The following is an 11,076-nucleotide window of genomic DNA, read 5'->3' as shown; positions in this document are numbered from 1 at the left end:
CGTGAGCGGCGAAAGCCGGGAGGGCGAGCGAGAGAGCGAGCAGGCAGCAGGCTGCCGGCGGGCGGGCGGACGGCACAGAGGGAGGGAGCGAGCGAGCGAGCAGTGAGTAAGCCAGCGAGGGCGGCCGGGTCCCGAGGTCAGCCGAGATTTCTCAGGTCCCTCCGGCCCCCTCCCTGGAGTCCACAGCGCCTCCGGTGTCCAGAGGATCGGACACGGCCCGGCCCGGCCATGGCCTCGTTGCTGAAGGTGGATCAGGAAGTGAAGCTCAAGGTAGCAGCACCGGTCCGGCCTTTTTGCCCCTCGCTTTGATCCCCCAGCAGTCTGACCGGCTTCCTACTCCCCATGGCGTCTTTGTCTCCCTGGGGATACCAGCTCTGAGCTTCCGCTCGGCTCAGCCCAGCCCCCAACTCCCGGGGTCGGCTTCGCGGGAGAGGAAAATATAGGATGGCTTTCTGTACCGCGTCTGATGATGGAGAGTCCCAGGGACACCTCCGCGGACACGTGTTGGACTCAGGGCTTTAGGCCAGTGACAGCTGGTAATCCCCCAGCCCAACAACGTCCCTGGACACTGCCCCTGCCCTTGGCGGCTGGCCTGCTTGGTATCATAGACCAGGTCTGGGTGGGGGTTGGCACGTTTGTGAGCTCACATCTTCCCTAACTACCTGTCTTTTGTCTGCTTATCAAATTCAGACAGCTTCAGACACAGGAGGGAGGGAGGGAAGGGGGAGGACAGAGGAGACAGGCAGGTGCTGTCCTCAAAGCCCTGCGTTCTTCTCCTGAGATGGAAAAATGGATCCTCAAAAAAATAAAGTATTTGCAGTCTGGGGGCCTCTCAGCTTCTTATTACAGTTACAAGGTGAGGGAAAGACAGTTGGATTTGGGATTCTCCATCCTGCCCTTACCTCTGTCCCCAGGTACTGAATTGCTCTCTTTGTTAATTTTAGGTTGATTCTTTCAGGGAGCGGATCACAAGTGAGGTGAGTGAAATAAATAGAAAAATGGTTGTTGGTTGAGAATTTCCCAAAGAGGAGATACCTGGAGAGAGAGAGAGAGAGAGACCTTCCCACAGATATTAATTCAGCTGTATTTTCCCTCTTCCTTAGGCAGAAGACTTGGTGGCAAATTTTTTCCCAAAGAAGTTGTTAGAACTTGATAGTTTTCTGAAGGTGAGAGACCCTATTCTTTCCTCAAATTCCCCGATTTTTTTGGCCTTGGTATGACTGTCAACTGGGATAAACTGTGTTGATTCTTCTTCTTTTTATTTTTTTAAACTGTAAAAGCACTTTCATTTCTTGCTCTTCAAATCAAATACTTCTTTGTTCAGCTTGAAAAGATTAATGTTTTGGGGTGGGTGTCTTTCAGGAACCAATCTTAAACATCCATGACCTAACTCAGATCCACTCTGACATGAATCTCCCAGTCCCTGACCCCATTCTTCTCACCAATAGCCATGATGGACTGGATGGTGTAAGTGTCCTATATTTATCTTTGTGTTCTTGAGCAGTAGGTCCTCTGTCCTCTGTTTCCTTGTCAGTTTAAGATGTACAGAGGGAACAGTGGGATTTGGATCTGGGAACTAGGACCCTGTTACAGACATGATGACTCTAGTATAGTTCTTTTATTTCTTATTTATTTATTTATTTTTGAGAAAGGGTGTCACTTTTTTTGCTCAAGCTGGAGTGTAGTGGCGGGAATGCTGCTCACTGCAGCCTTGACCTCCCGAACTCAAGCGATCCTTCCTCCTCAGCCTCGCAGGTAGCTGGAACTACAGGAGTCCACCACCATGCCCACCGATTTTTGTATTTTTTGTAGAGATGGGGTTTCACCATGTTGCCCAGGCTGGTCTCAAACTCCTGAGCTCAAGTAATCCACTCGCCTCAGCCTCCCAAAGTGCTGGGATTACAGGCTGAGTCACTGCACGGGGACTCCAGTATATTCCTTTTAGACCCTCAGTTTCATTTACGACGTGAAGTGAATGTGCTAATGCTACTGTCAGTGTTAGAGTGAGTTTCAAATAAAAGAGAACTAGCTTAGGCCAGGCACCGTGGCTCATGCCTGTAATCCCAGCACTTTGGGAGGCCGAGGTGGACAGATCATGAGGTCAGGAAATCAAGACCATCCTGGCTAACACCGTGAAACCCTGTCTCTACTGAAAATACAAAAAATTAACTGGGTGTGATTGTGGGCCCCTGTAGTCCCAGCTACTTCGGAGGCTGAGGCAGGAGAATGGCATGAACCCAGGAGGCGGAGCTTGCAGTGAGCTGAGATCGCGCCACTGTACTCCAGCCTGGGCGACAGAGCGAGACTCTGTCTCAAAAAAAAAAAGAGAACTAGCTTCATCAGGTTACCTGGTTTTTCCCATGGCTCTGAACAAGACTTTACTTACATTTGTTTCCATGTCTTGAGTAGTGTTATGGGTTATGCAGTTCTCGCTATGTAACTGCAATTGCTATCTTTGCTGTGCATCTCTAACACCTAGTCCTTATCAGTCATGTGTCCACATGCTACTATAACACTGATGATACCGTATTGTTGTCTGTAGTACTGCCTCATTGTTGAACTTGTACATCTGGAAGGCAGGAACTATCTTTTTTTTTTTTTTTTTTTTTCTTGAGACAGAGTCTCACTCTGTTGCCTAGGCTGGGTGCAGTGGCGCGATCTCAGCTTACTGTAACCTCCGCCTCCCGGGTTCAAGTGATTCTCCCACCTCAGCCTCCCACGTAGCTGAGATTACAGGTGCACATCACCACGCCCAGCCAATTTTTTTATTTTTAGTGGAGACAGGGTTTCACCATGTTGTCCAGACTGGTCTCGAACTCCTGACCTCAGGTGATCCGCCCGCCTCAGCCTCCCAAAGTGCTGGGATTACAGGCATGAGCCATCGTGCTCGGCCGGCAGGAGCTATCTTAATCTTTGTATTCCCAGCACCTAGTGTTGATCCTGGTCCCTAGCAATTGCTAAATACATGTTTGTTGACTGAATAATGTGTTCCTTTGTGGAACCAGCAGATTTGTACGTATTCCCTTAATTATCTTCCCTGCTTTGATTGGTTCTTTTTTCCTATTCTTTATAATACTTAATGTATTGTGTTTCTGGAAAGATTGGTCTTCCCAACTAGAGCGTAATTTGCTTTGTGGTAAGAACCTTTTCTTTCTTTCTCTGAGGGGGAACACGGTCTCACTCTGTCACCCAGGTTGGAGTGCAGTGGCTTAATCTCAGCTCACTGCAACCTCAAACTCCTGGGCTCAAGTGATCCTCCTACCTCAGCCTCCCAGCTAGCTGGGACTTACAGGTACATGTGCCATCACATTCAGCTAGTTTTTGTATTTTTTGTGGAGACGGGGTTTCCATATGTTGCCCAGGCTGGTCTCGAGCTCCTGAGCTCAAGTGATCTGCGTGCCTTGGCCTCCCAAAGTGCTGGGATTACAGGTGTGAGCCATGGCGCCCAGCCCAAGAACCTTTTCTTTCTTTCCTTTTTTTTTTTTTTGAGGTGGAGTTTCACTCTTGTCACATAGGCTGGAGTGCAGTGGCACAATCTCGGCTCACTGCAGCCTCTACCTCCCAGGTTCAAGCAATTCTCCTGCCTCAGCCTTCCGGGTAGGTGGGATTACAGGTGCCTGCCACCACGCCCGGCTAATTTTTTTTATTTTTCTTTTTTGGAGATGGAGTCTTGCTCTGTTGCCCAGGCTGGAGTGCAGTGGTGCAATCTTGGCTCACTACAGCCTCCGCTTCCTGGGTTCAAGCAGTTCTCTGCCTCAGCCTCCCAAGTAGCTGGGTTTATAGGTGCTTGCCACCACGCCCAGCTAATTTTTGTATTTTTAGTGGAGATGAGGTTTCACTGTCTTGGCCAGGCTGATCTTGAACTCCTGACCTTGTGATCCACCTACCTTGGCCTCTTAAAGTGCTAGGATTACAGGCATGAACCACCGCGCCTGGCTAACTTTTTGTATTTTTAGTAGAGATGGGGTTTCACTATGTTGGCTAGGCTGGTCTCAAACTTCTGATCTCAGGTGATCCGTCCACCTCGGCCCCACAAATTGCTGGGATTACAGGCATGAGCCACCGCGCCTTGCCTCCAAGAACCTTTCTTAAAGCTTTGTATGTACTTAGGAAATTGTGCAGAAATTAATAACATAAGCTATGAGGCTGAGGAAGGGATTAAACTTGCTTGAAGGGTATCTTGTGATGGAGATGTGGGTGTCAAAACTAGGCTCATCCCTGCCTCTTTGTATCCTTAGCCCACTTATAAGAAGCGAAGGTTGGATGAGTGTGAAGAAGCCTTCCAAGGTAAGAGGCACCCTTACCTCACCTCCCCTCACCCCATCCCTGACTTGCAACCCTGAGAAGCAGGATGGATCTAGTGTTCTGACCAGGAGGCAAGATCTAATCTTACTTCCCAGAGGTAGCATTCCCAACTCCTCCAAACGTGCTTGTTATTGAGTGCTCTAAACCTGGTTTTCCAATAAACAGAGGATTTAAGACTTTTGTCATGTGGTAGACGCTCGTCTGTAGTTCTTTTTTTCCATACATTCTCGTTGATTCTAATAGTGGTGTCATGGTAGGATTGTGACAAAGGCAGAGGTCATAGCATCTGATAGGTATAGGGAAAATGAGAGAGAGGCAGGGGATGCTGTGTCCTTCCCTCTTCCCTGATCATTTGACCTTCACATCTCTGCCAGGAACCAAGGTGTTTGTGATGCCCAATGGGATGCTGAAAAGCAACCAGCAGCTGGTGGACATTATTGAGAAAGTGAAACCTGAGATCCGGCTGTTGATTGAGAAATGTAACACGGTGAGGCACAGGCTGGTGACCTATGGGCCGGCCCCAAGTACCCCACCTGAAGTGCAAAAAACAGTGGATGTACGGGTGGTATGGGAATTGGCAGACTAGGTTTTTTTGAGTTTTTTTTTTTTGAGATGGGGTCTTGCTCTGTCACCCAGGTTGGAGTGCAGTGGCGCCATCTCGGCTCACTGCAACCTCTGCCTCCTGGGTTCAAGTGATTCTCCTGCCTCAGCCTCCCGAGTAGCTGGGATTACAGGTGCCTGCCGAGACACCCAGCTACTTTTTGTATTTTTAGTAGAGATGGGGTTTCACCATTTTGGCCATGGTTAGCCAGGCTGGTCTCGAACACCTGACCTCAGGTGATCCACCCGCTTCGGGATCCCAAATTGCTGGGATTACCGGCATGAGCCACCATGCCTGGCCAGACTAGGTATTTTGACTTCTGTGTTCCTGGCATCTGGCTCCAGCCGTCTGAATTGTGTACTTCATGGCTTCAGCCTTCAGGCAAAGGTCCTCATATATGTTTTGACCTCCAGGTCAAAATGTGGGTACAGCTCCTGATTCCCAGGATAGAAGATGGAAACAACTTTGGGGTGTCCATTCAGGTAATGTACTTGAATTACATACTGGGAAGAGCGGCTTGGGAGATACTCTCATCTCCCCTGCGTTATCTTTTTTTCCTTTTTCTTTGGGGCTGCTGTGGATGACATGGAAGTGGCTTTTGATGCACCTGTTGTTTGTTTGTTTTAGGAGGAAACAGTTGCAGAGCTAAGAACTGTTGAGAGTGAAGCTGCATCTTATCTGGACCAGATTTCTAGGTAGGGCTGCTTGGGCTTGGCCGAGGCATTGGGGGCTGATGAGGTGGTGGGCACCATCAAGGGTCTCCTGCAGCTTCCTCCTCTTCTCTCTCTTTCCAGATATTATATTACAAGAGCCAAATTGGTTTCTAAAATAGCTAAATATCCCCATGTGGTAAGTAAGGGGTTTGTGGCCTGAGGGTGGAGGTGGCAGGATAATGAAGAGTGACTGTTACTGGGAAGGAGCTGTCTGGAAACAATTGGGCTTTGGGGACTAGCTTTTTCCTCTACCCTCCTTGCAGGAGGACTATCGCCGCACCGTGACAGAGATTGATGAGAAAGAATATATCAGCCTTCGGCTCATCATATCAGAGCTGAGGAATCAATATGTGAGTAATCTCAGTCCTTGTCCATAGTTGCTGTGGCTTCTCTTAGTTCTGTTGAGAGTATTCTTAAAATTCTCTGAAGGGCTGAGATGAGGGTCTGAGGTAAAATGAATAGACCAAATTCTATTCATCACCTGAGTGTTGAGAACCATGAAGTCATCTAGCAGGGTATCTCTCTTCTTTCTACCTGAGTGGAGGGGTGTGCAGTACAATATGGTTAAGATATAGGTGTCAGAGTCAGACAGACTTAGGTTTGCAACCAGGCTCTACCTATGTTGTGTGACCTCGAGCAAATTGTTCAAGCTTAAACTTCAATTTCTTCTTTAAAATGGGACCGGGCTGGGCGCAGTGGCTAACGCCTGTAATCCCACCACTTTGGGAGGCCAAGCCGGGTGGATCACCTGAGGTCAGGAGTTCGAGACCAGCCTGGCCAACATGGCGAAAGCTCGTCTCTACTAAAAATACAAAATTAGCCGGGCCTGGTGGCACATGTCTGTAATCCCAGCTACTTGGGAGGCTGAGGCAGGAGAATCACTTGAACCCGGGAGTTGGAGGTTGCGGTGAGCCAAGATTGCTCGATTGCACTCCAGCCTGGGCAACAAGAGCGAAACTCCATCTCAAAAAAAAAATAAAAATAGGCCGGGTGTGGTGGCCCACACCTGTAATCCCAGCACTTTGGGAGGCCAAGGTGGGTGGATCACTTGAGGTCAGGAGTTCGAGACCAGCCTTACCAACATGGAAAAACCCCATCTTTACTAAAAATACAAAAAAAATTTAGCCAGGCGTGGCGGCACATGCCTTTAATCCTAGCTACTGAGGAGGCTGAGGCGGGAGAATTGCTTGAACCCGGGAGGCGGAGGTTGCAGTGAGCCGAGATCGCGCCACTGGACTCCAGCCTGGGCAACAAGAGCGAAACTCCGCCTCAAATAAAAATAAATAAAATAAAATGGGACTGAAGAGGCCGGGTGTGGTGGATCACACCTGTAATGCCAGCACTGTGGGAGGCTGAGGCAGGTGGATCACATGAGGTCAGGAGTTTTTGACCAGCCTGGCCAACATGGTGAAACCCCATCTCTATTGAAAATACAAAAAATTAGCTGGGCATGGTTGGCGGACCCCTGTAATCCCACCTAATCAGGAGGCTGAGGCAGGAGAATCGCTTGAACCGAAGAGGTGTAGGTTGCAGTGAGCCGAGATCGTGCCACTGTACTCCAGCCTGGGCAACAAGAGCAAAACTCCGTCTCAAAAAAAGAAAACAAAACTGAAGAGTACCTACTGCACAGAATTCATTCGCTTTTTTAAAATAAGTGAGATAACACATTGAAGGACCTGGTACAATTCTTACTATGTTAAGTGCACAATACATGTTAGTTGTTATTAGACACTTGTTAAGTGCACAATACATGTTAGTTGTTATTAGACACTTGTTAAGTGCACAATACATGTTATTAGACACTTGGGGCCTTGGAAATACCCATTTATACCCAGTTGAAGTATAAGAGAGGTGGTGCTGCCACCCTGAATGCAGGCTCAAGTGAGATTAAAATTACAGTAAGTTGGCCGGGTGCGGTGGCTCACGCCTGTAATCCCAGCGCTTTGGGAGGCCGAGGTGGGCGGATCACAAGGTCAGGAGATCGAGACCATCCTAGCTAACATGGTGAAACCCCATCTGTACTAAAAATACAAAAAATTAGCCGGGTATGGTGGCAGGCGCCTGTAGTCCCAGCTACTCAGGTGGCTGAGGCAGGAGAATGGCATGAACCTGGGAGGCGGAGGTTGCAGTCAGCCGAGATCGCGCCATTGCACTCCAGCCTGAGCGATAGAGCAAGACCCTGTCTCAAAAAAAAAAAAAAAAAAAACAAAACAGTAAGTCTTCACTTAATGTTGTCCATAGGTTCTTAGAAACTGCGACTTTAAAAATGATGTATATCAAAACCAAGTTTTTTTTCAATTAACATTGTAACGAAATGACATCGAACAAAATGACGTTATTTGAAACCAGGTTATTTGAGGACCTTCTGTACTTGATTTGCTTACCTGCTATACTTTAATTTCCTTCAAGTCGCAGTTGCTAAGAACCTATTGATGACATTAAGGACTTACTGTATGCAGATGATGGCTTGGGGATTTGTGGAGGGGTCTCATTTTCTTGATGAGGTAAGGGTTGTACAGATATGTGATTCCCCTGATCCCTCTTCTCCCAGGTCACTCTACATGACATGATCCTGAAAAATATCGAGAAGATCAAACGGCCCCGGAGCAGCAATGCAGAGACTCTGTACTGAGGCCAGGGCCAGGGCCAGGGGACTCTGTGAGTCTGGCTCAAGACCGACATTGCCTTGGTTTGTTACATGACTATCGTGATGGGGAAACTGGCTGGAAATAGTAATCACACCTCTCTGTTTTTAGTTAGAGTCTAATGAAACTCTCATCTAGTTCTGTGATGTGTTTACCTCTTTTTTCAGGCCTCAGGAACTCTTCTATTTCCTTCCCTAATACCCCACACCCAACCTGTCGTAATTTCTGGAGAATCCAGGTTTGTGTGTGCAGGATGTTGGCACAAAAATACCTGTGTTTTCATTCTTCTCCTCTCTCCCTCCTGTGTCTTGCGCTTTATGTTTTCTTCCTTTTGATAATTAGTTGGTTAAAAGCTGAGGGAACCGGAAGGAAAGTGCTAGGTGTTTTTTAGGAACTAGGGTGGCGGGGGGACGAACTTCTCTTCCTCACATGAGGTTACTGTTTCTTTCCTCTGTGGGGCATTGGATCCTCCCACAGTTGCCCTGGTGATGACTTAGGGCTTCGCATCTGTGTACATCCCACCTTGAATCTTGATCGTGACAAGAAATACCTTAGGCCTTCAGTCAATTCCGAAGCTCCTTCAGTTGTTTTTATAATGGGCGTTTTCACATGCACATATGTGTATGCATGTATACGCCCATACGGACATGCACACACAGACTCCTACTCCATTAGCTAACATACCCTCCCTCTCCACAACCCCTGTCACATACCTTTCAGGAGGTGACGGTTGTCTTAGTTGTCATCTACCCAGACAAACGTCCTGGGCCCGTCCTCCCTCCTGATACTGTAGCCTCTTGGTACCCACGGTGAGTTGGTGGAGAACAGAGAGATGAGAAGCAGAGGGCGTGGGGAAGGCCTGTTCCTCTCTGACTCAGCCCTTTTTGGCATTATTGCAAGAGCTTGACTCCTGGTTGCCTTTTCCCAGCCAGTTTTCAGTTGGGGTGAAGGTGTCTGCAAGTGTGAGGTCCAGATGCTGCTGCTCATGTTGGGCTTTCCTTTTGGGAACTATTTCTCTTTATTTATAGTGTCGGGCTTCCGGGGAAAGCAATCATTGGTGTGTATGTGTATGTGCATGCACACATGTGCATATACACATTTGTGTATGTGGAAATGTGCTGGGCAAGTCAAAACTATAGAAGAGTTGCCTCCTGTCTCTCGAATCTTCCAGAGATATCACTTAATTGTTAACAGCTTTTGTGTTAATCCCCTTCAGCCCCCAGCTCTTTTATTCTACCACGGCTGGAGACTTGATACCTGCAGTCAGCCTGCCAGTGACTCTTAGTGTCTGTTTCTGACTTATTTTTCCTGTCTCTGTCTTCCAACCCCCAATAATATTTCCACCGGGGATGCATCATTTTTACTCCCAATATTCTGTAGAGAGGGAGTCAGGATGCTGTCTTCCCACGAATAGTACTCAGTAACAAACCAATTGCATTTTAGTTGGGCAGTGCTCCCACCCACCCTCCAGATCCCTTCCAGCTAAAACCCTTCCCCCTTCCCTCCATGTGTTTCTCAGTTTCCTGTTTCGTTTGTTGGATTGTTCCACTGCCCCTCCTCCTCACCCTATCACCCGTGGATCATAATGTAAAATTCTTTTACCATGTCAAGAAATTATTAAAAATACAGGTACTTTGACCTCTTTCTAAAGCCGCAGACCCTGGTGCAATGCTCTGGTGGCTAGGGATGTACTCATGCTTGTACGTGTGCACGCTTGGACACCCACCTCCATGGACACCTAGCCACCCTGTTGTGTGTCCTTATGCCAGTTGAGCTGAATCTTTTCCCCAGTATAGTGGAAAGACTGAGGCTTCTGCCTACTGAGCAAGGTTGGGTGCTTCATTTGTGTTCAGTCTGAATTACGGGAAAGTTAGCTCTTCCCAGACCTAAGCTGCCTTCTCTCCCTACTTTCAGAAGATCCTAGTTCCTTCCTTCCCGAGTGATACCCATGAACTGCCAGTAGAGGCTGCTATCGTTCCATGTGTAAGGAATGAACTGGTTCGAGGCGTGTCCTACCCAGTTATTTTCTTTACCTTATACTAATTCTTCCTGAATAATGTCTTCAGTTTCTTGAGGAGACTCCTAGTTTTGGTTTTCAGATTACTTGGAGGGCTGCCTAGGAATCTATCTCCCTCTGAAATAAAGTTTCCTCATCTTCCACCTTGCAAGTAGCCTTCTGGTTTCCAATGATCCCCTCGTTGTCTCTGTAAAAAAAGTTTAAGGTCTTGAACAATGGAGGAGCACCTGCTCTGTTCTCTTTCAGAGATGACTACCAAAAGCTAGCAGTTTGTGAGTGCCTCCCCTGTGCCAGGCTGTTAAGTACCTAATGTGCACGATCACATTTAATCTTCAGGAATCTATAGGATAGTTGTATCTATTTGTTACAGATGAGGACACTGAGACTCAGGATAAGTATTTCCGCTAAGGTTACACAGCTGAGGGAACTGGGATTGGTGGACAAACCTGATTACTAAGCCCAGGCCCTCAGCCACTCCACTGGATGGAAATGGCCTGACTACAAATCAAGGGCTTGGCATTAGGCAACAAGTAGAATTCATTGCTTACTGCTGAACATGGCAGTGAATGCTGGAGCTGTTGGGATGCAGTTCCTGCCAGGAGGTAGGAAAATGGACAGCTTAGTGCTTGCATGCAGGCTGCAGAACTTAATTGGGCATCTGAGGTTTGTACTCTTCCTGAGACCCATTCCAGGTGGAAACTGGAGGTTAGCATCGTTAACCCAGATTCCCTTTCATCTGGTCTAAATGATGGAAATCAGTAGTTGGTACTGACTGCTACCAGTGGGAGTTCAGGG

General features: G+C 47.8%; 1 protein-coding gene across 2 annotated transcripts; it reads left to right on the top strand.

The window, feature by feature from the left end:
* Window positions 1–3: 3 nt before the first annotated feature.
* Window positions 4–10,432, top strand: PSME3 (proteasome activator subunit 3). Of its 2 annotated transcripts, none has more exons than XM_016930629.4 (11): window positions 4–856; window positions 945–977; window positions 1,104–1,166; window positions 1,363–1,467; window positions 4,239–4,287; window positions 4,680–4,792; window positions 5,320–5,388; window positions 5,534–5,601; window positions 5,701–5,755; window positions 5,883–5,969; window positions 8,171–9,914. In XM_016930629.4, the coding sequence occupies exons 1-11, from the start codon at window positions 782–784 to the stop codon at window positions 8,249–8,251; spliced, it is 798 nt and encodes a 265-aa protein (XP_016786118.1). In that variant the 5' UTR covers window positions 4–781; the 3' UTR covers window positions 8,252–9,914.
* Window positions 10,433–11,076: the final 644 nt, after the last annotated feature.

This window comes from Pan troglodytes, chromosome 19 (genome assembly GCF_028858775.2).
Source record: "Pan troglodytes isolate AG18354 chromosome 19, NHGRI_mPanTro3-v2.0_pri, whole genome shotgun sequence".
NCBI lineage: Eukaryota > Metazoa > Chordata > Mammalia > Primates > Hominidae > Pan > Pan troglodytes.
This window is presented reverse-complemented; position numbering and strand designations above follow the sequence as displayed.

Bases quoted from the DNA above. Each gene is read 5' to 3' on its own strand.
- PSME3 (XM_016930629.4), top strand. From the start codon at position 782: ATGGAAAAATGGATCCTCAAAAAAATAAAGTATTTGCAGTCTGGGGGC. The intron at 978-1,103 runs GTGAGTGAAATA...CCTCTTCCTTAG, and splicing joins GGGAGCGGATCACAAGTGAG to GCAGAAGACTTGGTGGCAAA. The intron at 1,167-1,362 runs GTGAGAGACCCT...GGTGTCTTTCAG, and splicing joins AACTTGATAGTTTTCTGAAG to GAACCAATCTTAAACATCCA.